This window comes from Vanacampus margaritifer, chromosome 15, assembly GCF_051991255.1.
Source record: "Vanacampus margaritifer isolate UIUO_Vmar chromosome 15, RoL_Vmar_1.0, whole genome shotgun sequence".
Classification (NCBI taxonomy): domain Eukaryota; kingdom Metazoa; phylum Chordata; class Actinopteri; order Syngnathiformes; family Syngnathidae; genus Vanacampus; species Vanacampus margaritifer.
The window spans coordinates 8,934,999-8,961,729 of NC_135446.1; the positions used below are offsets into that span (position 1 = coordinate 8,934,999).

A 26,731-nucleotide genomic window follows, 5' to 3' on the forward strand; every position below is an offset into this window, starting at 1 on the left:
ACATGCGCATGCGTAGATATACATAGAGTAAATATCGTGGAAGCAAGCATGGAGGAGCCACCTAGTAAGAAACGAAGAACTCAAGGATCGGGTCGACACCAGAAAGAATGGGAGTTACTTCAAGGTGAATATGATGGCTGGATTAAAGCATCGTTAAGAGGCACTCAATTCTCATTCTGTGTCCCTTGCAATAAAGACGTGAAAGTTGCTGCGAGTGGATTTTACGATCTGAAGAGCCACTTTAAAACTGCCGGACACGTGGAGAATGTGAAAAAAAACAATTCACATGTCCCATTAACCAAGCACTTCGTTTCTACCGCAAATCCTGCAGCATCCCACAAAACGACAAATGCGGAAATTCTCTTCTGCCATTTTCTTGCTGAGCACAACATTGCTTTCACAGCTGCGGACCACTTCTCGGATATGGTGAAAGTTATGTTTCCGGATTCACAGACAGCTAAGGTAATTTATTATTATTATTATTATCATTCATATCTACAATGAATCAGCATTTATGGCACGTGTCAAAAATTAAAATTTTATATTTTAATATATTTTTGCAGGAGTTTGCATGTCAGAGGACCAAGGCTACGATGATTGTTAAGGAGAGCCTTGCACGTGGCTACACCCAAGACGTCATTCAGTACTGCAGAACTCACCCATTTACCCTCATGATTGATGAAAGCAATGATCGTACTACCAAAAAGCGACTTGTGTTAGCTCACTTCTTTGATGGGGAGAACACAAATACCAGACTCCTCGATTTACCAGAGTTGGCATCAGGCACAGCAGCATCAATCTTTGGCGTTATTGACAACATTTTACAAGAAAATGACATTTCATGGAGTAACGTTGTGGGATTTGCAAGCGACAATTGCAACACCATGGTTGGAAAGAAAAACTCTGTCTTGTCTAGGATAAAAGAAAAAAATGGGGCTGTTTTTAGTGTTGGATGCATTTGTCATCTTGGCAATCTGTGTGTCAAATATGGACTGAAGACATTGCCAGTAAACATAGATGACTTGCTGGTGGATATATTTTATTTTTTAAAAAATAGTTCCAAACGAATTGAGGATTTTAAAGAGTTTCAGGACTTTACAAATTCCGAGCAAGAAAAAATCCTAAAGCATTGTCCGACACGATGGTTGTCTCTGCAAAAAGGGGTTGAAAGAACATTGTCTCAGTACGAAGCACTCAAAAGCTACTTCGCTAGCCATGCGGATGTTGAAAGGGCAGGTAAAGTGAAAAGCATCCATGATCTTCAAGACCCTGTTACTCTCCTCACACTCCACTTCCTCAGCTTCATCCTGCCTCAAATAAATCAATTCAATATTGTGTTCCAAACAGAGGCATGTATGATTGGAGATTTGCTACCAGAAATGGAAAGACTCTTAAAGAAACTCTTGGTGAAATTTGTGCAAATGGAACATGTCAAATCTGCTGATAGCCTGCTGGCAGTTGATTATACAATGTCAGTAGGGTGGGGCTTTAGGACCCAGATGCGGGAAGGCAGAGCAAGGAGGCAGAGGTGCAGTCCAAAAGAGGTTTTAATATCTAATCAAAAAAAGGCTAACTTCAAAGTACAAAACAAATGGAACTAACAAAACCTGAAGCAAAACATGAAAAAACAACTAAGGCGAGACTAACAACATGACATGGATCCGGATAAGGCAAAGAGGTCAGCGTGACGTGGCGAAAGACTTACGAACGTGGCAACAGCAAAAATGAACCGACACAGACAGGGAGGAGACAACCGACTAAATACACCAACACTAATGACATGACAAGACACACCTGGCTGAGGGCACTGATTGGATGACACATGAGGGTAATGGGGAAAGGTGGACACAATCAAGGTTGACACAGACACCACACGATGAAGGGCAAGTGACCAGAAACGAGAGGAGTCAGACTTTTCACAATAAAACAGGAAATGACAAGACAAGGGGAAAACATGACAGGGAGTAAACAAGACTGAAAGTAAACATGACATACAAACAGATGCCTGCAGCATGAAGATAGCAGGCTTGCTGTTGGCTTGGGCACCAGGGCCCTCTTCCAAGACACCAATGAGGAGGATGAAATCAGGCAAAGCATCACACTAGCCATGCAAGCAACTTTTTTTTCCTCTGTTCGCTCCTTCTACGAGGCTGTTGTAACTAAAATGATACAAAAATTTCCATTTGAGAATACAATACTGAGTGACTTGGTGGTGTTGGACCCAAGAAAGAGAGAGATGTTGGATTACACAAGTATTGTTAAGCTTGCAAACAGGTTTACACCAGACTTTGATCAGGAACAATTAAAAGATGAATGGGAAGACTATCAACTAATACCTGATGATCTTCTCCCTCAGAAAAGTCAGGATGGACAACCAATTCGTCCAGAGACATTTTGGCCTCGTGTTCAAAATGAAAACTGGTTTGGGGCTGGATCGCTTTCCACTGATGAGAAAGATGTATCTAATTTTACTCAGCCTTCCTCACAGTAATGCTGATAGCGAGCGGGTTTTCAGCCATGTGAGGAAAATTCATACAGAGTACAGAAAGACAATGGGAACAGACACTCTTACTTCTTTATTACAGATGAAATTGAACTGTGACAACTGTTGCTCACAAGTGAGACCCTCATTAGAGCAGATAAAGTCTGCTAAATCATGCACATTGGCTTACAATAGGAAGCACTGAAGGCACAGTTTATTGCATTGTAAACTTTTTAAATTGAATAAAAGACTTTGTATGCAAATTACCTTTGTTATTTCTATTACACTGTCTGGTTACCGCGAGTAAACATGCGTCGTACGGTGTTTGTAAGGTTTTTTTGGGGTTTGTAAGGGGAATCATAATCATTTATAAGGGCAGTTATCGGCAGAGGTTGACAGGTATGAAGTATGAACTCAAAAAAACATCTTTATTTTAAACAGTATAACTTAATATACACGGGGCACTAAAATGTTTTAAGAACATGCACACTTTTTTGCAACAGCAAAGAAAATGGACAAACGACAAGTATAAATATTTAACATTAACTATTTACAACTGCATGTGAGGGAACTTCTGGTGACGTTTCAGGCGATAAAGTCTTCTCCAAAACATCAAAGTCCACCAATGGCAGGGAAGCAACTCGGAAAAACACCCTGAGAAGTTGAAATGAGCATATATCAATGGAAGAACATCCATCCAATGTAAATGTCAAGAAGGAGAAAAAGATTTGGCTGTGTTGGGAAAATTCCCTCTTTCCCTACTTTCTTTTCAAAGTTGACTTTGTATTTGAATACTGAACAAATAATTTCTTGTTTCAACCTGCGTCTTTTACAAAATGAACCCAAACTGTACTTTGTCTATCCGTGTTATTAAAATTATTTTCTGCACCTCATCAATTTTCTTATAATGTGTCTTATAATGAATAGCACGGAAACAGATGCACACCCCATTTGATCTACTTTTCCCAGATGCAGTGAGGACCGGCAGGTATGGAGGACCAAAACTGCTAAAATTTAAATTAAATAAATGACTAAATAAGTGAATAAATGAAAAAAAAACAATATTAATTATAAATATAAATGGAAATAGAATCTATAAATATCCATAAATAAAATAAATCAAAGTAAAAATAAATACAAAAATAAAAAATGAGATTCCAAAAACAAAAATAAATATATAAATAGGATTAAATATCAATAAATAAATAAAAACACTGTTCTCACATTCATTTATTTATTGCTGCAGACGCTCTGTCAGGTCGAAATGTTATTCAAATGAGGGGGCGTTCCTAAGCGTGTCTTCGGTTATTTAGTTTAGCAGAGCCCAACCCAAGACACGCTTAGGACCGCCCCCTCATTTGAATAACATTGACCTGAGAGAGCGTCTGTAGCATGAAATAAATACATGTGAGCAGAGCTTTTATTGATTTTTAATTCTATTTCTTTCAATATTTACTTTTATATTTATTTTTACTTTTTGAATCTTGCTTTTTATTGTATTTAATTGTTTATGTATAGTTTTTATTTCCCTTTGAAGTTATTCTTTGGATTAAAATTTTTATCTGTTTTTATTTTCACTTTTATTTATTTATTTTTAAATTTGGCAGTTTTGGTCCTCCACAGTCCGGGTTCACCTGACCTCGACCAACACAGCCGCCATCTCCACGGCAACACGGAAAGAGTCCAATTCCACAATGTGCATGCTTACTCATGGGAGTATTTGCTGTGGATGGCCTTTAGCTCGTTAGGAGGCTGCACCACCACAGGGTAAAGCTTCCGGACTGTTGACGCCACCTCAGAAATGCTGTAGCCACTGTGGAACTCCAGGATAGGCGGCTACAAAAACAAAAAACGGTGACGATAACGACAAGACGAAGAGCGCCCGGCGACGCATCGACACAAATCCGTACCCATCCTGGCAGATGTTTGGTGCACAGCGCCAGCAGCAGGCAGGCGGACGCCAGCAGTGAGCTTCGCTCCAGCGCCAGCTCCATGTCCATCAGGCTCAGCTCGCAGAAGTAACGAGCCAGCGTGAGCGTGTCTATGCCCACGCCAGCACACTGCAAACGCACGCACGGGACAACAAATGCATAAGGCATGAGTATTCTTTGCCAAAATGTTTCATAAACAGTCAACCCCCCCACCCCAAAAAATATTGACCATAATATATGTTCTATGCAGCTCCACTTGTCTTTAAAAAAACAAAAAAGGCATTCTGGTTAATATTGCATTACTGGAATATGAGTTAAGCAGCAAAATCCAGCAGTTTTTATCAATATCACAAGGCGGCCATTTTGCCACTTGCTGTCGAGTGAAAATGACATCACAGTTGCTTAAGTATCAGGTAACAACCAATCACAGCTCAGCTTCAGAAAACAGGTGAGCTGTGATTGGTCGTTGCCTGAGCCCTGAGCAACTGTGATATCATTTTCAGCCGACAGCAAGTGGCAAAATGTCCGACCCATGAGATGGATAAAATGGCTGGATTTTGCTGCATAACTCATATTTCTCAAATATTAAACAGAATGTCATGTTTAGACTAGTGAGGTTACGTATAACATATTGTCAAGAAATATTTAAGGTTGACTTCTCCTTTAAAAGCAGCAATTTGATACATTTTGAGATGAATAATTAACTATGTTTCTAAATTAATATTTCCTCCATTTTCTGCTGTATGTGACAAGGTCCGATTTGTGAACATATCACACTAATGATTAACTAATATCCCCAAGTAAGCACTTCTTTAAAAATTTATCTTATTCCTAATTACTCTTTCTTTGATTTTGAATGTGGACATCTCCTTAGAGAAGGGGCGGATCTATTCTAAGGGGATACGGGACTGTGATCCACCCCAAAAATCATCTTTAACTCTTTGACTGCCAAAAACGTTAAATGACGTTTAGTAAAAACCTACGGAGGGCCGCCAAGGACGTTAAAAGACGTTCTCCAATTTTTTTTTTTTTTGGGAAACGGGTGGAGGAAAGCCTTGGCCAGCTGTGGTGAAAGTTTCAAGCAGATCTAGTTAGCCTAATGACTATTTTTGGCCCCTAGATGCCAGCAATGACTCTCTTTTGACAAGATTGGGTAGGCGTCAGTAGAAGACGTGAGGCGGAGCTAGAGGGGACAATGGCTGGGGAAGGGAAGAGAACATGGCGACCGGTTGCAAGCAGCTCACGCTCGAGCAGTTTTTTTCAAAGACGAAATGCATCGACCAACGCTAAAGAGCACATTGATGACGACGATGATCATCATCGATGATGATGATGATGGTGACTCCGAGGTTGACGCCGAAGTTGGAAGCGCTGACGCGGCGGCTATGACGACGTCATAAAGGTTCACGGGCTAGCGATGCTAACACCGGAAAACGCGGTGCACAACCGAGCACACTCAGGCGGACGTTCAATCGGACGACGAAGAGTACCCCGAGTCCAATGCATATTCATCGGAGGAGTGTGTATAGTCTGCTACTTGCTATTCCCCGGAAAAAAAGGCCGTCAAGAAAGTGTAACGTCTGCACGCGAAACGGACAATCGAAGTGAAACGTATCTGTTGTGCAAATCCTGCTCCGTCTCCTTGCACGCAGGGCAGTGTTACAAAAAGAAAAACTGTATTTGAAACATCCACATAATTGTAAATAGTACCACAGTTGCACACATTTGTAAATAGGTTGCGAAATTGTTTTGTCAAATTGTTTCACTGTTGAATGGAAATAAACGTATTTTGCAATCTAAAAACACTTTTTCATTGTTGGTGGTGGTATATTACAGAAGTAAAGCACTATTTAGGTGTTTGTGGCATCATTCATGGACAAAAAGAAGTGTACAATTCACTAGAGTGCATGAAATAACATCGTTTAACAAAAAGCTCTTTTTCTCCGCTTTTTGTTTCAAAACAGAGCATTTCGGTGAAACTAATCATTTTCTATTGTTGATTACTGAAGAACGGAATAAGGTAGAAACAAACTTTTTTTTCTGATGAAAGATGAGAGTTCAATCTTTCATTTGGTAGTATGTGTGTTTCCATAGTCCAAACACAACATTTTCTGTGGACCTTGAAAGATCAGTCAAAATGCTTAAATCGACTGGCACTGGCAACATCCCGTTTCTGAAAACGTCTGGCAGTCAAAGAGTTAACAGGTGCTAAAAATAACTACAAAAAAATAAAAAATGAATCAACTATAATACATAATTGCTAGATTGATGTTTAATAAAGAGTGGACAATGTCAAAGTGGCCCTTGCATCAACTTTAACAATGAAAAAAAAAAGATTTTCCCATTTGTGTGATAGATTAAAAAAATAAAAGTTTTTATTGCGTCTTTTGGCCAAATGAAATGATGCGTTGAGGCATACCTTGGCATAGCGGCGGAGAAAGCGGTAGGCGATGGGGATGCCGATATCGAAGGAGAGCACTTGCAGGATGCGGACCTCCATGTCGACAACCTGCTGCCTGGTGTACGCGTCGTCACAAATGTAAAGGAAGTGCTCCACGTACGGCGGGTCGCGCTCCTGCAAAAGACACGCCCGTCCGTCACCTGCTTGTGGAGGATTTTCTTTTAAAGCCTTAAAATGGCCGCCAGAACAATTGACGAGGTGATCGCCACAAAATGCTTGCGCTCATGTCTGTTTATTAAGCCCTGCCTGCCTGTGCTTCCCTGTCAATTAACAGCATTCAAACCTCAAACTTGGAGGCGAGCAGCATGGCGGTGGATCCAACCAGCTGCAGCGTGTCGCGCTGGATGGGGGTCCGCGCCAGGAAGTGGTCAGTCAGCTTTACGGCCAGATACAGAGTCTCGTGGTACAGCTCGAAGTTCTCCTGGGAGGCGAGGGGACGGTTGGGGGAGGGCGGGGTTCAGCGTGTGAGGGGCATGCGGAGTCACGACGACGTGGCTCACCTGCACTTCCACGAGCCAATCCACCAGGATGGCACGCATCCCGTCATTAATGTTGGGCTGCTGGCACATGTAGTTGCGCAGCACGAACTTCTCCTGAATGCAAGTGTAAGAAACAAAAATCAGTGGCAGGCAACAGAAACTCCTCAGCTTGTGCCAGCACCCGACTCACCTCTCGACTTTTGAGGTAGTCAAAAATGTCCTTGGCGTACTCTGGACACATGAAGCAATCATCGCGGTTTTCGGAGTCTACGTCAAACTCGGACGGAATCTGTAGAGGTGAACGAAGGGTGACACACACCCTTGGATGGGTGACAGGCAGAGGAGAGGACCAAAACTCACTTGGGGTCTCAAGAGGTGTGGCTGCACATTACAGACTGCAGGCTTTCCCGCTGGAGCCGCCTCTGCTTCCTCTTTCTCCTTATCAGTGTTTCCCGAAGCTTGTCCCTCACTGCTGTCGGAGGACAACCTGTGCAACGTTAAAATAAAAGCCGTTGGTAACAGTACAAGGAAAACGGCGGGAGAAAAAACAAGAATAAGACGCTACCTTTGCTGCTCGGCTTGATTGTTTTCTGACAGCGAGGGATTGCTCTTTTTCTTCACCTCCTGTTTCTTCTTCCTGCCCGGTAAGCTGATGTGGACTTTGTGAGCCTGCAAAGTTCAAACAAAATAAATGCACAGATTTGCAAACACTGCGTGGGCTCATTAGTTGTACGGCCATTTGTGAGATTAGGTCATTATTACTTTCAGATGCATCAAGTACTTTTATTTAAGACATTTATATGCTATACATTTGATATCTAAATATCATTTAAAGTGTGCAGTATACAAAGTGGGTTTATCTCGAAGTGCAACACTAATTTAAAACTCAAAATATTGCAGCTTTCTTCCAATAATATGAAATATAAATTTCAGGAATAAAACCTTGATGAACACTTTGATGTTGCTGGTGTATTTTGGAGGTTCAACAATATGCGATGCTCACATTAGTCATGTCGACGAGTGCCGTCCTTTTTTTGACCATGGGGGCTCTGGAAGGCCAAGTGGGTCTCTTGGACTTTGGATTTGTCTGCTTCTCCTGCTGCCGGAAAACCGCCGAGGACAATTGAGCGGGGTGGGGGTTTAGGGGCTCGTTCATAACATAGGCACGCACAGTCTATTTGTTGCTTGGCGATTTTTTACCTTGTCGCAATCTACCCAATCGGCGACAGGAGATTTCCTGCCTCTTACAGAAGGCATGGCACCTGGACTAAACAAAATAGCGTTTGGCTTTGGGGAACACAAACGAGGCAAAAGCATCAACAACTGAGCAATCTGGGATTCCTTGCAATCAAACTATCAACATGAGCGTCTTGCTTACCTTAGATGATGATCCCCGCAAATCGAGCAGTTAGGAAACGATGGATTGCGCTTATTTGATAAAGCTTTGAAGCTTTTTTTCTTTCTTCGTTATGCCCCGTTAAGAAAAGTGTTTTTGCAGACTCGAATCTCGCCGAGTCTTCCCGATTGGCTGGAATTGAAGTTGCGTGAACCAATCAACGAGTTCCTTGGGATGCCACTTTGAAAGGCTACTCGTTTTGGGTAACATTTTCTCCCGCGTGGGCGGGAAGCGTTAAAACGTCTTACAGCTTTCAAAGCCAATCACTCAAAAACACAGCAGGTTGGCGCTACTCAGTTTGGTAGTAAACGGTCGCTACAACAATCAGAAAATGATGTGTTGTGAATAAAAATAAATGCAACTTTTCATCGTAAATGCGTCGTTGAGTTGAGCTCCAAAGGTTGGCGGAGATTCCAACAAAAGCTGTCCTTAATAAGGTGGCGACATTTTTAACAAGCCCCCCCCAAAAAAAAACTTAAAAGAAAATTATTTTTTGACGCTTCAGTTGTTCTGCTCTCTCCTGGCGAAAAGCAAAATTGCAGTGGAATTAAAACTTTTACTATGAAGTCTTTGATGCGTACACACAATAAAAAGATCACATTTTTACGAATGAAATACATTTTTACACATACATTTAATGAATGTGTTTATTGTGCTGTAATTAGGCAATTTTTTTCCTCCGACAGTTTGAGACTTGCTATGACGTGATTTAGAGGAAGCTTCAAAGCAGAGCTTTAATATAAACCGAACCTTGTCAAGGTTAATGACTTATAGACATAAAGTAAAAATAATATAATCACATATAGACAAAATCTTTTACACCTTCACTGGCTTCACATTGACACTTGGCGTGAAGCAGGTTCATTGTTTGATTCTCTCTTCGTCAACATTTTTTCTCCTTTCAAACTGTTCTGACAGAGGAGCAAGACTGAAATCTCCTTTGACCAGTAGGGGGCGCCGGGATCAAAGATGTTATGAGAACGTGTGTGACGTCGTGAGTTGCTGTACAAACAAGCGCGTGCGGTTTTCAAACAGCAAGAAGTTATTCGACCGATGAGGAACACAACCGCAAGATTGCTTAATGTGATTGCATGTAACCTAAGACATGTCAGACATGATGTAAACAATGTGCAATGTTGGTTGTTTATTTTGTGAAATGGGAAAAGTGTTGAACCCTACAAAAAAAATCTACATCAAAATGGAACGTCCTTTCCATAATATGACACTCCAGTCGAGTGTTAGAACTTGCATACATTACAAGCGTAGGCCTCACAGGTCAGAGGGCTGAGGAGTCATGACTACAGCACTCACTTTTTTTCTTTCTAACATCAATTGTTTTTGATACAAAACACACACGCAACACACGGTGTGTGCACTTCCTGTTAATAGCTCAGGAAGTGAGGGTGGCTGCTTGTGTTCTCACTCATTGACTCAACAAGCGCCGCGTGAGCAATATAGAGAAACCCTCCGGTGAGTTGGACTTGAATATGGTTGTATTTGGGGTAGACAAACAATGGTGGGAGCGGGGCCCCTAAATTAAATTCTGCCAGGGGCCAGCACGGGCCCCATCTGTCATGTCTGGCTACCCTACCCACCCAGAGACACGCGTCGCGCACGATGTGATTGACACCATTTCCACGTTAACAGGAAGCCACGATGGAGGCCTTGACTGAAAATCCCAGGGAGTTCGCCGGACAGGGGAAGGAATCGCATCTGTGGTCCAATCCTTCCGCGTGCCGACCCGGAGCCGCCGTGGAGACTTTCGCAGACTGCCTGTCCCGTGATGTCATCGGTTGTATCTTGCGTGCCAAAAGCAGCCAAGGAGGAGACCGAGTTGCTGCGCTCGCCCACCAGCTAGCCGAAAGCATCATCACTTCATCTCTTCATCGTGCTCAAATTCCGTAAACCGACACGTGACTGTTATATACTGATGACACCATTAAAGGATATTTGTGCAGTTTGTCATTTTTTTACTCGCGGCTGCCCGCTCTGGCCCAAAGCGTAACTGCAGCATCTGTGTCAGGCTCAATCACGGTGCGCGTGCGAGTACGTGAACGATCTTAACTCATTTGCTCCCAAAAACGTATAAATATGTTTTATTTTAAATGTTCTAAGTGTCCCAAAGACGTATTTATGCGTTTTTATGTTGTTGTTTTTATGCTAGAGCATACAGAAGGCTTTGATGCAGCCTCTCAACGGCAAAGAATGGCTGAAGAAATGGTAGTTATTACACAAACGGCCAGCAGGTGGCAGCAGAGCAAAATAGATCAACTAGGGCCATGTTGGAAAAAAGCTAATTTGCCCACAGTTCTAAACTGCTTTGTGAATAAGGATTCAATTTAGCTATATTCTAATGCTAATTGCTGAAAAACAGATAGAAATATACTTTTTTTCCTGATGAAAGAAGAGACTCTAATCTTTCTCTTGATAGGTTCCATGTTTTGATAGCATTATAAGACTATATTCTGTGGGCCTTGCAAAATCTGTCAAAATCCAGTAAAACAGCCGGTAGTAAAGGGGATTGCTTCAGTGAAAATGGCTGTGAGTGAATGAGTTAAGTGCATGCCACATGTCCGCTACTCCTCAGGGACGCGCATGATGCATTCACCCGGCAATCCTTTTACCAGATGACACAGAAGCCGGGAGAAACTGTGCATCAATTTGTAACCAGATTACAACATGCTGCTAAGGATTGTGCATTTGCTGCAGACGCGGAGAATCAGATCAGAGATGCAGTGTTGACCAGGTGCACTTCAGATTACGTAAGGAGAAAACTTCTGGAGGAAAACAACTTGACACTGGCTCGTGTCCTGGAGATAGCAGGACAGTGTGACCGGGTAGAGATGCAGATGGCGGCGATGAAGGTGAAAGACAACGCTGGCGCGGTGGGAGGTGAAACTGTGCACCGTGTATTCAAAAAAGGAGGACATTTTCATTGGAGAAAATCACGAGGCCGCGGAGAGGAAAAAGAGAAAAAGGAAAAAGTAGGTTACAGATGTGGACATGGAGATCACTTCGCCAAAGATCCTGCTTGCCCAGCAAAAGGACAAACATGTAATGGAAGAGACCACTTTGCGAAAATGTGCAAACAAAAAGGTAAGGTGGAAAAGTCTGTGAAATGTGTTGAAACAGAGAACCAAAACATTTGTAATAAAAGATTATTCAAACACAGAGAGAGTGACATTTAATGTTGGTGGAGTAAATCTGTTCATGTTAATCGACTCTGGTGCATCAAGTAATATTGTGGATGAAGACGGATGGGAGATGTTTAAAAAAAAAATAAATAAAAATAAAAAAAATAGGGATGAGTAAATCCCAAAGTGCCCATACCAGTAAAAGGGGTGTTCAAGTGACAAATAAGCATATGAAAACGCAACACTGAGGCTGAGTTCACAGTAATCCAAGGGCAAGGAGTGCCACTACTAGGTAAGGAAACTGCTATCAAGCTAGGTATGCTGAGAGTGGGTGTGAACGTAGCCACTGTGACGGACATTAAAACAGAAATTCAGCATCAGAGGTATGCAGCTTCCTCGGGTTGGCTGGTTCAGTTTGCCGGTTCAGTTTGCCACCATATCAGAGCCCCGACGCAGACTCACGAAAAAAGACGCACCATTCGAGTTTGGATCAGAGCAGAAAGCAGCTTTTTCAAGCATTGAAGACAAAACTGGTAGAGGCCGGAACTTTAGTGTATTTCGACAATACAATACCAATTTTATTGGTTAGCCAAACAACCAACGAAATTGGTTACAATAGAAAGTAAGTCTAGAGAGATCAATTGGAAATATATTTATTATTATTATTATTTAATATATTTATTATTGCGTTTCTGCTTGACACTCAGCATTATGGATTGAAGTTGGAGGGTTAGATCACCACATGATTCCCAAGCGTGGGCCCTGCTGCTGCTCACCGCTCCCTCAGGAGATGGGTCAAATGTGGAGAACAAATTTCACCCCACTTTGGTGGGTGTGACAAGCTGTGGTACTTTTTTGAAAAAATTTCAGCCTCTAACACAGATTAACCAATATCAATCAGAATGACCCATTTGTATCGTTTGGCCCAATCACCAATATATATTGGTTGAAAACACCTACCATTCTAGAGTGGTTGTTTTAACCAAATGATCTGTCTGATATATAACTACCAGCTAGATTGGTCAAATTCAACCTTTTTTTTTTTTTTTTGTTAATTTAACCAATCCATTTTTAGAGTGTACGTAGCGACACCACAAAGAGATCTAGATACAAGAGACATCGATGCTGAAAAGAAAGAGGAGCAAAACACTCAGACGTGGCGGTCGGAGATTAAGTTCTGCTGGTAAAAGATAAATTAGACAAGTTTTCCACTATATTCGACAAGACACCACTCGAGGTAATCAAGAAGACCGGTAACAATGTGGTTGTTAAGTCACCAACTGGAGCTACGTATTCCAGGAACACCACATTTGTGGAAAAACTACTACTCGGAGGATATTGCTCCACAAACGACTGACAAAACACGCTTGGCATGGACGGAGAAAAATGAGGACTAAATCAAACAGCCGGCAGAGTCTCAGATTCCAGCCATTTTCACTGAAGCAACCCCCTTCGCTCCTGGCTGTTTTACTGGATTTTGACTGATTTTGCAAGGCCCACAGAATATTGTGTTTCATTGCTATAATTACATAGAACTATCCAAAAGAAAGATTAAAGTCTCTTCTTTTGTCAAGAAAAAAGGATATTTGTATCTGTTTCTGTTTTGCAGCAATTAGCTCTTTGACTGCCAGACGTTTTCAAAAACGGGTTGTCGCCAGTGCCAGCCGATTTAAGCATTTTGAGTGATCTTTCAAGGTCCACAGAAAATGTTGTGTTTGGACTATGGAAACACACATACTACCAAATGAAAGATTGGACTCTCAGCTTTCATCAGAAAAAAAAAGTTTCTACCTTATTCCGTTCTTCAGTAATCAACAATAGAAAATGGTTACTTTCACCGAAATTCTCTCTTTTGAAACAAAAAACTGAGAAAAAGAGCTTTTTGTGAAACGATGTTATTTCATGCACTCTAGTGAATTGTACACTTCTTTTTGTCCATGAATGATGCCACAAACACCTAAATAGTGCTTTACTTCTGTAAAACGCTTTCACCAACAATGAAAAAGTGTTTTTTGATTGCAAAATACGTTTATTTCCATTCAACAGTGTAACAATTTGACAAAACAATTTCGCAAACTATTTACAAATGTGTGCAACTGTGGTACTACTTACAATTATGTGGATGTTTCAAATACAGTTTTTCTTTTTGTAACGCTCTCCTGCGTACAAGGAGACGCCAGGACTCGCACAACAGTTTACTTTCACTTTCACATTGGTCCGTTTTGCGTGCAAACGTTACACTTTCTTGACGGCCTTTTTTTCCGGGGAATAAAAAGCAAGTAGCAGACTGTACACACTTCCTCAGATGAATATACATTGGACTCGGGGCACTCTCCGTCGTCCGATCGAACGTCCGCCTGTGCGTGCTCGGTTGCGCTCCGCGTTACGACACCGTCATAGCCGCCGCGTCAGCGGTTCCAATTTCGCCGTCAAGCTCGGATTCACCTTCATCATCATCGTCATCAATGTACTCTTTTAGCGTTGGTCGATGCCTTTTGTCTTGTAAGTGTAGAGCTGCTTGCAAACGCTCGCCATTGCCCGTTCCCTCCTCCATCTAGCTCCATCTAACGTCTTCTACTGCCGCGTCAATGCTTTCCAACCACGGAGTCACCATCATCTTCATCATCGATGATGATCATCGTCATCAACAATGTGCTTTTTTAGCGATGCTTTTGGTCTTTGAAAAAAACGGCTCTGGCGTTAGCTCCTCGCGACCGGCCGCCATTTTTCCTTTGTTTTCCATTCTGATCTCCTGCTCAACGCTCTAGCTCCGCCTCTACTGACGCCCACCCGATCTTGTCAAAAGAGAGTCATCGCTGCACTCTAGGGGCCAAAAATAGTCACTAGGCTCAAAAAACCTGCTTAAAACTTTCAGGAGAGCTCCGCAAGCCTTCCCAGCACCCGTTTCAAAAAAAAAAAAAAAAAAAATGGGAGGACGTCTTTTAACGTCTTTGGCGCTCCTCCGTAGGTTTTTGCAGAACGTCATTTAACGTCTTTGGCAGTAAAAGATAATATAGCTATTATTATATTAATATATAATTAATATTAGAATATAGCTAAGTTTCATCATTATTCACAAACCTGTTAAAAACACTGGGGAAATGAGCTTGTTGCAACATGGCCCTGGTTGATCTCTTATACTCTGCTGCCACCTGCTGACCATTTTTGTAATAACTACCATTGCTTCAACCATTCTCTGCAGTTCAGAGGCTGCATCAAACCCTTCTGTATGCACTAGCATAAGAAAACGTTAAAAAACAAAAAGTTTAAATGTCTTTGGGACGTTGGTAATATTTAAAATAGAACGTATTTATGCTTTTTTGGGGAGCAAATGAGTTAAGCGTACGTTCCATAGTAGGGGGGGCTCTCATTCAAATCCATAAACTGATTGAGAAAAATATATAGATGTTCAAGTACTGAAATGTGTTCTGTCAAGGGTGAATAAGAAAAGTGATGTTTCCTAATGTTTCTAAGTCAAGAAAATGTGCTAATTACGAGCCATGTATATTTTATTTTAAGGGGAGATGTTTCTAATTTTGTTATAGAGTTGTGAGTTTCATTCTAAGTAAAGGGGGGTTATAAAATGTTGACGCCATTAACAAAATGTGACTGCAGGGATATGAGTTCACCAGGTGAGGGCGCTAGGCACAAGAGATGGTATTGGTAAGAAGGCGGAAGTGAAGAGAATAAAGGAATGGATGGATGTCAACTGACGAGTGTTTGTTCAGCTAGCCTATTATATGTGAGTCAAAATCCAACAGTAACGTTAGGTGCTTCATAAAGTTAATCTTAAAGTGGAGCTTCCACAAAAGTTTTTACAATAGCTCCAAATTTCCAAAAGGTGGCAGCACAGGAGAACACTGGAAACGATTAAAAGAGGCTGAATGCACTTGGTCATTTATTGGGAGTGGGACATTTGTTGTGATCAAATAAAAACATCAAACGGCACATTAGCCACATTAGTCAGCCATTCTCATCTTTGTTATCGAGTTGATTGAACCACTCCATATTATGACTGCATCCGATGCTGTGAGCGACAAGAAGTGTTTGTGCCGTTGCGTTTGTGTTTGTTGCAGGCCGTGAACAACACTGAGAGCTTCTCACCTGCACGCCAATAACTTTTTTACGGCTCCGGTGATCAAAGTCCAGCCAACTTCAGACCCGAGACCCGACCGTTGCCGCCGCTGAGGTTTGGATTGTGTGCCCGCCGCCCGCGCAGCTCTGACACGTTTTGTGGAGAATACGTGCAGAATAGATGCCAGGCAAAGTTGGTCTGTCACAGTGTCACCGAGTCTAATGATGAGCGAGGAGCACATACACGTTTCTAAAGTGACAAAGCCCTCACAGGAGCATAATTTTTTTGTGTGTGTGTTACAGAACAGATCTGTTGCAGTACTGAGACTGACCTGCGAGAGGCAGTATGCTGCCATTCAGACTGACGCAAATTACAAATACGACGACGAAGATGCTAGGCGAGCTGTTAGCTTACGTGGTGGCCTAGTTGACGCGAATAACTTGGGTATGTATAAATCGTCTACCAGCTACATGAAAAACAAAACTACCATGAGAATTGGAACATGTTTAACATTTTGAACTGTATTCCGAGCAGATAGCGGAGGGAAAAGTTCTTAACACTACAGGAAAATCAAGTGCTGTAGTGGCCAACAACCCCCCACCAAAAAGAAATATAGACCCAACAAAAGTTGGGTCGGATATAGGAACAGAAGTAGTTGCCTTTTCTTTACCCATATGACTGAAGTATTAAGCGTGAGTGGCAAATTGACCACGATGGGGACAAGTCACTGTTGTGACAAAGCTCAACTCAGACTAAGGAATTCAAGACTTTGGGACATCAGTTGTCCAAGACTAAGTGACTAGCTTGAAATTTGAAGGTTTAAGACTTGCACGTGCATGACTTGAAACCATCTCTGGAAATCAACATGTTTTCTTTGTTAAAGACAAGAGAGCGTTGCTCAGACCCGTCGTAGTAACTGAGGCGTCGTCGCAGGTGGTGAGCGCGGTCATGTTGAGTGTGTCTGCGGTCCGGCGTGCGACCTTGCAGACTCCAAACACACACTGGCTGCACTTTCCCCACTGCCTACAACCCAAAACATCATCAGCATCTACAATATGTTATTGGCTGAGCTCGCCATGCAGGCTTCTTGTCCGCTGAATTCGGAACAACACGAGCGCACGTTCAATACTGTTGAGGTGTCATGGACACCAACGCCACACATTATCTTATAAATTATGTATAATTGTCACTTTTTCTCTCCATTTTTTCCCCCAATACAATTTTCCCTCCGATACCAGTATCGGCAGCCTTCTCGCAAACATTTTTCCTCAGGAGGTAGAATAGAAAATTACCATTAATTTCATTTCATTTTAATGGGAAAAAAATGCTAGGTCTTTCTCTAAAATTATTTGTCATTGTTTTGGGCTTTTTCCGCCGGGAAATTTTATGTATCAAAAGTGCTATATAGTGGTATCGGTATTAGTGACTACTCAAGAGTTGACTACTGACCCTGGTATCAGTCTGAAAAAAAAGTAGTATGACTTGGAGAGCTTGCTGCTCTTGTGTGGCCTTGATGTGTCACTTATTCAATAGAAAATTCAAGTGATGGAAGAAATGTGTGCTGTGACCTAAATACAGCCACCTGTCTGTCTGCCTGTCTCACTTGCTTTTCAAAGGCAGAGAGGCGGAACATTTTCAACAGTTTGATATAGAGAGCAAGTTTTCACCAAGTGAAGAGATTTGAAAAATTACGAGCTGTTTGTTTGCAGGCCTCCCTGCTGCTCCTCCCCCGCCCGCCCCCCACACGGGTGACGAAGAGGTTAAGCCAGCCCCTCCATTTCTCTCTGCGGCTGCTAGCAGTCTTGTCCTCCAGCCAGCTACACTCGTTCGCTTCACCAGGCATGGTCACATCCCCGCTTTAATTTGGCGTCCTCTTGCATGGACTTTTTAGCGTGAACTTTGTCGCTGCCCCGTGTGTTTCATGCGCGGGGCCCGCCATGGCCAGCCCAAGCGAACAGCAACAGCAGCAGCAGGATTATTTCCGATCAGTTAGCAACGAGTCCACGACCTACATGATGGTTCCGACCGGGGGACCCAGCAGCAGCGCGGGGCGGCGGGAGGTGCCGTCCAAGAAGTGGGTGGCCTTGGTGGCGGCGGTGGTGGTGATTCTGCAGGTGGCGTCCACCACGGGGCTCTTTGTCTACCTGAACATGTCCATCTCACAGGTAAGAACTTTTTCAACTCCACTTCTTCCACTCTGTAGAACTGCTCGGGACATTTTTCTCTCCTGAAGTCATAATGAGAAGATTTCTCTCCCGACACTGGAGCTCATTTCTGGAAATAATCACAGCAGCATGCTCCTTTCTACACAGTAACAATGAAAACAAAATAACTTTATAGAGGTGGAGAGTCCATCTGGAAGCATTCTTGGGCTGACGTAAGAAATAAATCAGAATGTGCCATTTTTGTATTCAGTGTCAGGGCCTGAGCCCAGACACACACACACACCCCTTATCCCAGCAACATTTCACACATCTCCGAAGATGAGCCCAGCTGTGAAAAGCTCCACGGTGGTCTGGCTGCGGAGGATGAGGATGATCTTGTTTTTGTCCTCGCAAGTGACGCGGGCGCTGGTGATAAGACCCCAAAAGTAACGGTAGTACCAACAGCCTCTTTATCTTTATTATTCCAAGCGTATAGCGCTAATTTGCCAAAAGTCAAGAGGCGCAATGACACAACAAGCAAGTCACAATCAAGTGGACGGGTGCCGTCGTCTTCAGGAGTAGGTCTACACAAAAAACTTATTGTGTATTCAGCCCCAAACTTGTCTCATGAAACGCATGAGGCCTGAGCATGCGTGTTTGGGGGAATTTCCCCCTCGTTTGAATAAGTACCCCCTTCTATTAACAAACAAGCGCAGCCAGTGGAGAGCAACAACACGGGACAAGGAGGAATTCTCCAGCATTGCCAGCAAACAAAGAACGTGCCACCAAAGTGGACCAAATATAAATGATTTCAAGCGGACCCTGTCATAAATGAAACGGTGCTGGCAGGGGGGTTTATGACTTCTGCTAACAATGTAGATGGTAGAACAAAATGGTAATTTGTGGACACAAACACACAATTGTGACCATAAAATATGCACCCAAAATACAAATTTGTGCCTTGGTTGTTATTTCCGCCAACAACTTAGCCATCTAATCAGCTAAATGAGCGCACCTGGGAACTTTGTCTATATAATGTGTATAAATGTGTGATTCCTGGACAGTTGGGTCAGCAAATGCAACGCACCTTCTCTAATCATCAATCACCTGGTGTGCAACTTTTCTATAACGAGGACATAAAAACATGTGTATACTCTATCCAGCCTGTTTTCCATGTTTCTCTCCACTAACACCTGATTCATGATCAGGATCGTTATCAGGCTTCTGCAAAGCTTGCTGATGAGCTGATCATTAGATTCAGCTGCGCTGATGGAAGGAGACCACAGGCTGGATAGTGGCAGCGAACTTGGCCACCCGTACCTTGTAGGAATGCTTATTAGCGCATGCGTGTGCGCGCGTAATGCTGTGTGCGTGCCTATCACTTTGTTTGCTTCCTTCTCAGTCAACAAGTCCTGATAAAGGCTCTCAGCGAGAATTACAGCGCTTACGCTGGTGCAAATAAGTGCAATTGTCACTGTGTGGGGGGTTGACGTTTGCAAATGTGTCAGGTGGCACAGCCAATCACGTGAAGTGAGTGGAGCGATCAAGTCCACTTTTAGCAGACATACGGCTGGAACCGTGTTAAAGTGGATAACATCCAACAAAATAGCAGGCAAATTAAGTGTTTGCACTGCGGATAGAAAGTTGATTCGCGAAACAGAAATAAATGCCAGGAGTGGCCTATAAATATGATAAGGAATAGTATCAGGAGTTTTTACAGTACAGCTTATCTTTTTATTAAACTTTTTTTTTTTTTAAGTTTTGCTTCTTGACAAGATTATGCAGTTTGCTGTTATACACAATGTGATTTTAAGAAATAAAAACTCTTGATCAAAAATACAACAAAGAAAACCAATTGTTCGTTATATTGTTGTATTCTTACTGTAAACCCTCGCTTCAGGTCCCTGTGATTTTAAAATTAGAAAGTTGCTTCAAATTAAGTCATTGTCTCTGCAAAGAAAAATATTTCAAGCCTTGAGGGGGCATATTTTCAGGTTATGTGAGGCTGTCATGGTATTGTACTAGGTACTCCATCGTTAGCGTGGAAGATTTTGCATTGTTTGCAAAGAGCAAAAATGTAGTTTGCATCACGTCGATTGTGTCAATCAAAATAGCCCTGACCTGTTTGTCGGGTATTTCCTCGTCATTTACCAGAAGTGTATGCGACCTCTGGCCTTGCGCGTCAGATATGAATCTTTATCTTGATAGCCATAAAAGAACTGCGCCGTGCATCTCCATCAAAACAGGACAGAATCCAGGGCAGCGTGCTGACAATGGCGGGTCAGAGGTCACAATGACGAGGCCCGGGAGTGGTCTCATTGCATATGTATGTGATTGTGTATGTGTGTATGCTCACACGCACGCAGGTGCACACAAAAGACATCTTGAGACCGGTTTGTCCGCTCACAGCATTCCAGAGTCGCTGGAGCCTCGTTAAACACGCGAAGCAGACGCACGTGTGCGCCACATGAAACGACTCTACTGGGAATTGAGCACGCAACACACACTCGTCCGACGGCTCGTTACGGGCACTGATGGTGAAGCGCCACTAGTGGCTCTCCACAGTCGAGAAAGAAAACCGACAGGCTTGCCCAACAACTTCCAACGACTCAAAACGTTTACAAGTCAAAGTTGACAACTATTTTTAAGGTTCTCTGTTGCGCGTGAGGACTTGTGTCTTGCAACAGGCGTGTGCATGACGCAGCCGTGTTGGACCTCCTCCCAAGTTTGCTTTCACTTCGACACTTGAGCTTCTCTGTCTTTGGCCAAAGTGATTTATGCTCCGAGTCCAGCTGCAGCCACATGTGTGTTGGTTCTCCCCATCCAGCCTGCTTTTGGTTGGCCTTCGCTGGACACCAAAACCCGAAAAGTATATCTTTGAGGTCTTCTTGGAAAGCGCGCTGCAAACTGTGCGTGTGTGTGTGTGTGTGTGTGTGTGTGTGTGTGTGTTTGGCAATGCACATCTCTCATTTGAGAGGATTAGCGAGAGTTGAGAGGGGCCACGTAACTCAAATCCAGCAGGCCAGAGGGACAGACCAGGCAAGAACTCTAAATTTAGACGTGCACGTTATTGCACACACACACACAAACACACACAGGGTGGGAACAGTAAGGTATTGTTCCCGACTTCCTGAGAGCACCTCCATCCAGCCTTCATGTGAGCTCGTTTGCTCATGTTGCCATGGAGACGTCCCGTCAGCATGTGGGTAAAAAGTATCCCATTGGTAGGTAAAGGAATGGCTAACTGAGTTTTGCGCAGCTTACAAGAGGAAGAAGAAAAAAATCTGGCCACTGCCATGGACCGAAGTTGTCTCCCAGGCGTTTGATGGGAAAAGTAAATGAGGGAAAAACTCCCAGACAAAGTTGGAAGAAGTGGTTTGGCGCCAGCCACACATTGCACTCACGCGTCGCATGCTAACAGCGCCAGCGGAAATTTTTAGCGGCTCCAACCAATCAATTGGTGGTCAAAAGATGAGCCATTGTTGTCAGAAAAATGCAAACCAAAACACAAATAAAAAATCAGTTTTGCAAGTTCTGCTTGAGTGGGCCCCCTAAAATGATGTGACAGGCCACATTTGGCCCCCTGGCTGCAATTTTGACACCCAGTATTACTGCTTTTTCTTGAATGTTCTGTTTGGACAGGCGTGATCATGGCCACCGCCTTTCCCACCATAGATCAAACCCTCCCCGCTGGCCTTGTCGAGGTGAATGGACGCTGCACGCATGGAATAACAATTGGGAAGCAGGGAGACTATTCTGGCGTAGCCCCACCCCGCCACCCCCCGCCAATCTCTCAAACTGGACTCCACTGTCAGCACTTTTTGGTCAAAAGATGAGAACATAAATGTTTCCAGTCAATACACCTGTTTTGCGTTAAGCGCCTCAAGTAGCGCTAGCGGCACACGCTGCTCATCCGCCGAATTATTACAGCGGGGAGCCTGTTGAGAGACAAAACAGCAAATTTGAACGCTTCTTGAGCACGACAATGAGGCGAGGAGAGCACCAGAACTGCGGCTCACCAGCGCTTCTCGATGAGCTCATGGAGAGAGTCCAAGCAGCACAACAATGAGTTGAAACTTTTTAGCCAACCATCAAGCGAGCTTGAAAGAAGTCGCTTGTCACAAGACAATCGCAGACTGAATATGCAGTGAAGAAAAGTCTTGCGTTTCTCTCACATAAAACATGTGAATGTCATTAGAGCCGACGAAGGCTGAGTCACTTGCACTGACTCTCCTTCGAAGGATCTTTCCCGTAAATCCGTCAACCCCCACTGCGCTGACCCAGCTCGTGTCAGAGCAAAACATGAAAAGACATGAATGAGAAGAAAACCAAGTGTGTTATCTTTGTTCACGCTGGCTCAGCGCGGTCGTTAGCCGCGCTTTCGGACCGGGGGCCGAAGCATCGTGGAGGTCTTGGGGGGGAGGGAGTTTCTCAAGTAACAAAATACAGAATTGTAAATAAATGACAGTCACATGTTGACTTTAGTGGACTTTTCCTCAATCTGTTGTCCAGATGATGAATAATGTTTCTTTTTTGTGTGTGTGTTGTGCGTGCAGGTGCGCAGTCAAGGGGTGACGGAGGAGCTCAAATGTCTGAGTTTACTCAACGCTCTAGACCAGGACATCCCAGAGCAGCTGGCCAAGCTCCTGGGAGAACCTTGCATCAAGCTGGCCGAGGGCATCAAAGCCTACATCTCCAAGGTAATGTCAGCGTGGAAGGATTTATGTGTGTGTGGGGGGGGTCGTCCGTCGGCACAGAACGAACCTGCTTGATTTCAAAATGACAAATCCCCGCAGGCTCTCAATCAAACATCCCCTTTACAGAAATCTACGTGACAAGCTAATTGGAAGCGCTAACCCTGCTAGCTTGTTTTGCCTCCAGCGTTGTCTTAACTGCTGACTGCAGACGAATGAAGACTGTTGTTCTCCTGTCAGGCTGCCAGCTATGACTCACACATAAACACCATTGACCTTCTTTTGGCTTACGTATGCGCGTGTTTGTTTTCATACAGTTCTTCAAATCAAGTATGAATGCTCTTGATAACTAAAGGAGGGGTTCTTTGTCATGTCAAATGTAGACCAATCAGAGGTCAGCGAGGGCTGAATTTAACCTGATGCTATTTTTAGATTTGATGAGAGAGCGCAGACTTCGCCGACACACGATGATAAGCTTTGGCTTTCTTTTCAACTCGTTTGGTTAGAACGGAACTTTCCCGACGTGTGCGAGTGGAAAGACAGCAAGTGGAACTCTATTGAAGGAAAAAATAAGTGTCGTCCCAAGGAAAGTAGCTAACAGGAAAGGCTGTGGAAGTTCAATATTTATGTGATCTACTTTCAATCAGCGTGCACGCCTGCAGCACTTCTACTCAGTGAAGGGCTCAACACTGGTGCGGAAAAAAGGTTGGGCTCTCTCATCCACAAAAGTAGAACTTGCACAGTTCTTCGTTACCTTTGCAACAAGGCCACATATCAGGCATCTGGCACAGGGGCGGAACCAAACACAGATTGTTATACGGGGCCACGTGCAAATGGACCAGAACGATCAACACAACAAAGGGTGCAGGAAGCAGCGTGAGAATACACAACATCAGTGGGAGTCCGTTTTCACCTTTTGCCAAATGCTTCGTCACCTTCATGTCAGGCTTATTTGTTCTTCCACACCAGACAGAATAGGAATTATAAATAAAATTCAGCATCCAGTCAAAACTCGTTTTTCTACAGTCCTAAACTGAATCTTTATTGAGTTTTTATTAGCGTGCTTTCCCATAACCCGCCACGTGAAACTCAAAATGATTTCCTTGATGAGAAAAGGCTTTTTGTGCATTCCTGCTTCCTCCTCCGATTGTCATGAAACTCTGTTGCAGTAGCTTATGAATCATCAACCTGCCCCCCCCCCCCTCACACACACACACACTCTCTCACACACACGGAGCGAGCCAGCCCAGGCCTGTCGAGGGCAAGCAGCGTATTCAAGTATTGGGTTGCAGCCCCCACTAATCTGCAGGGGAAAGGTTCCTTCATGTGCCTGCTTGTCGCTCATCCTGGCGTCCCAGCCTTCCCCTCCCCCCCCCATCCTTCTCAATCCACAATCGACACGTTTTCTTACCGAGCTGACGAGAGCGTAAAAAGGCAAAGTCTACTTCCTGTTTCCTTGCAGTTCACCTGACCGATAGCCGCCAGCGGCACTCAATCTGGCAAGTCGTAAACCAGCGCGCGGCAGCTCCTTTTCACAGCTTGTATTTACGAGCTCGCTGGGAGAAAGTTGACCTCGCTACATCAAGGAGTTTGCATGTCCTCCAAACAGAAGACCGCAGTGGACGCCCCAACAAGTTAATCACGGCTTAATTGTTTTTTAAAAAAACAGCAAGGGAAGGAATGCAGAGTTTTGCTGTTATCCTGCTGCAAGAGTTGCACTGTCATGTTGGAGCTGCAGATCCAAGCGCAAAGCTTGGGGAAATAGTCAACATCTGCTTTGTGCTGAAATTCTTTGTCTTCTTCGGTTGGCATGCATCCGTGCCGACAAGGAATAAATGGTTGCCACATGCTCAGGAAGTCCCGTTGCATGAGGTTAAGACCCTTCAAAACGGGCACAAGACTTGCGATCAGGAGGGCACAGAATCTAAGAATTGAGAAAGATCTGTGAGTGTGTGAACTGAATTGTTAGGCATGTTTCTTTATCATTTAGTGGGGACCACAAGATCATGCCGCTCGTGTGTGGTAAGTCTGATGACTTGAGCATATTTGACTTGCCAGGTGGGCAACCCTGCTGGGAAGCTCGTTTACCTAAAGCCAAACTGTAGACGGGCTTTTACTTTCTGCACCTGGATTTAACACCTCTGCTAAATGTCCATTTGATGACTTGGGAAGTTGGAAGCATTTCTTCAGAAACTTTGACGAGTCGATGACGTGTGACCAATTTTGGAATTTGCTCAGGATCCGATGGAATGGAAGGAGACAAACTGTTGGGGTAGTGTTCACATCCGAGCGCAGCTTCCGTCTTTTGGTGACGGATTTCACTCTCTGGGCCTCTGCTAATTACCAGTTAAGGCTTGTGAGGACAAACCTGCCGCTGTGGAATCGGACGGAGCCCGGCGGCCCACGAGAGGATGAAAAGCTCATTTGTTCGCACAAAAACAAATGTGCTGCCAATTTTCTCCTTTTTTCCTCACGGGTGAGGAGGCAATTTTCTGCTCTCAGGACCCCGAGGAACGCAAAACCCAGACGGACATGCTCCGCTGAGCGAGACCGTAGACTGCACAAACATGTGGAGGAGGCCGGTGAGCACAAGCCGGGATTCTAGCGTTCATACCTCCACCAAGGCCAATTTGTGGAAGGCAGAAGGATCGGTTCCTTGACTCCATTTTCTTTTTCTTTGTACTACATGCAGTTCAACAGTTAAGTAAGTATCTGTCCAAAAAGCCGCTCGGGTTGAAGTTTGCTCCCTCCTACCCGAGAGGCCACCTGACCACCAATTGTAGTCCAGGTGTACTTTGGATGCACACGTCAAAAGCCAGAAGCATCGAGTGCAATTTTCTGCAGAAGAAACAGGCCAGCTGCTAAGAGCGCCACCTCAGGTCACCATTAGCTCACTTCGCACCCATCACATTCCGCATTTTAGGGCCTTTCAGGGAGATTAATAGCAGGAGGGACTCCTAAGCGCTAACATGGGAGTAGGGAGGGAAAACGGACCTAAGGAACAACTAAAGATCCATCAGGAATGTCGAAGGTGAAAATGAAACCGATGCGAAAGAAGGCGAGCGTCCACTGCACTTGGAAATTGACGATGACGGAGCGAGCGGGAGAGAAGAAACAGATGGCGGCCAGCGGAGAAGACGTGCGCCACATCAAACCGCCGTGGAGTCGGATATCACAGAAGGGGGAAAAAATAGACTTCACACAACTTGTCTACCAATCATGATTTATGCACGCTAATGAAATGTCTGTCTTCTTCTTTCAGGTGACTGAGAACATCATCTCCAAGCAAACCTTTATGGGTGAGCATATGCACGCACACGCACACACATACACGCATGCACTTTCTTTCTGAGTTTGCTGTATCTTCACTTAACTAGTGGCCAGAACCATGCCTCGCAGTTTCAACAACACAGGGTCAAAGTTCTTGAGCTCAGTTGTCCAAAGGCCTTCGGCCCACCTGACCCTCCGGGACACCACTTCACAAGGTGAGTACTTGGCATCGGCACTGGCATCTTTACACCAGATGAGATCTCACTTGACTCTTCAGCAAACTAGTGTTAATTTCGTTAACGAAAACTAAACAAAAACATTTTTCTCTGGACTAAAACTAGATTTGACTAGACTAGACTAAAACCCCCATTAATAAACTAACTGGGACTAGGGATGCATGATAATGCTATTTAATAACCGATATTATTGTGTATCCCTGACTGCAAATAAATCAATATGCATTTTTGTTGACTAATGAAGACGAGATGAAATTGCACTTCCCTTAATAAAAACTGGACTAAAATCTATGGACATTTGAGTTCATGAACAAAGACGAGACAAAAAATTATATGATTTTGTAAAATCCTGTCTCCAATAATCTGTCACTGTGATATTGTCATGTGACACACGGTGACACGCCCTCTTTCCGATCTGCATCTAGCAAG

General features: G+C 43.8%; 2 protein-coding genes and 2 long non-coding RNA genes across 7 annotated transcripts in view; 3 read left to right on the top strand and 1 right to left on the bottom strand.

The window, feature by feature from the left end:
* LOC144034978 (uncharacterized) lies at positions 1-2,745 on the top strand. Its single transcript, XR_013288334.1, has 3 exons — positions 1-124; positions 332-462; positions 564-2,745. It is a non-coding gene; the product is annotated as an uncharacterized LOC144034978 (long non-coding RNA).
* ccnb3 (cyclin B3) lies at positions 2,562-16,268 on the bottom strand. Of its 2 annotated transcripts, XM_077544215.1 has the most exons (13): positions 15,988-16,268; positions 8,732-8,881; positions 8,554-8,640; positions 8,357-8,452; positions 7,919-8,022; positions 7,714-7,840; positions 7,544-7,642; positions 7,375-7,467; positions 7,158-7,295; positions 6,833-6,988; positions 4,393-4,542; positions 4,191-4,318; positions 2,562-3,136 (listed from the first exon to the last, which is right to left on the bottom strand). In XM_077544215.1, exons 3-13 carry the CDS (start codon positions 8,608-8,610, stop codon positions 3,025-3,027), a joined length of 1,260 nt encoding a protein of 419 aa, XP_077400341.1. In that variant the 5' UTR covers positions 8,611-8,640; positions 8,732-8,881; positions 15,988-16,268; the 3' UTR covers positions 2,562-3,024. The 2 variants fall into 2 exon arrangements, with proteins under 2 accessions (XP_077400341.1, XP_077400342.1); XM_077544216.1 differs by lacking the exon at positions 15,988-16,268 and having other exon boundaries at positions 8,357-8,449; positions 8,732-10,441.
* On the top strand, positions 9,504-10,706 carry LOC144034977 (uncharacterized). Its single transcript, XR_013288333.1, has 2 exons — positions 9,504-10,219; positions 10,397-10,706. It is a non-coding gene; the product is annotated as an uncharacterized LOC144034977 (long non-coding RNA).
* The window catches only part of tnfsf10l (TNF superfamily member 10, like), a 12,846-nt gene continuing 1,692 nt past the window's right edge, over positions 15,578-26,731 (top strand). The window contains exons 1-7 of one of the 3 annotated variants that reach the window (XM_077544219.1): positions 15,579-15,625; positions 15,960-16,072; positions 16,261-16,402; positions 17,668-18,123; positions 22,659-22,802; positions 26,059-26,095; positions 26,174-26,281. In XM_077544219.1, coding sequence (XP_077400345.1) covers positions 17,896-18,123; positions 22,659-22,802; positions 26,059-26,095; positions 26,174-26,281 — 517 coding nt within the window. In that variant the 5' untranslated portion in view covers positions 15,579-15,625; positions 15,960-16,072; positions 16,261-16,402; positions 17,668-17,895. Of the gene's footprint in view, positions 16,403-17,667; positions 18,124-22,658; positions 22,803-26,058; positions 26,096-26,173; positions 26,282-26,731 lie in introns of all 3 variants that reach the window. The other 2 variants (XM_077544217.1, XM_077544218.1) reach the window with 2 other exon arrangements.

What these genes read in the sequence shown, in the direction of transcription:
- ccnb3 (XM_077544215.1), bottom strand. Translation starts at nt 8,610, where the DNA reads ATGCCTTCTGTAAGAGGCAGGAAATCTCCTGTCGCCGATTGGGTAGAT. An exon ending in AATCAAGCCGAGCAGCAAAG is followed by an intron (nt 7,841 to 7,918) that starts GTAGCGTCTTAT and finishes AACGTTGCACAG; the next exon opens with GTTGTCCTCCGACAGCAGTG. An exon ending in TGCTCGCCTCCAAGTTTGAG is followed by an intron (nt 6,989 to 7,157) that starts GTTTGAATGCTG and finishes TGTCTTTTGCAG; the next exon opens with GAGCGCGACCCGCCGTACGT.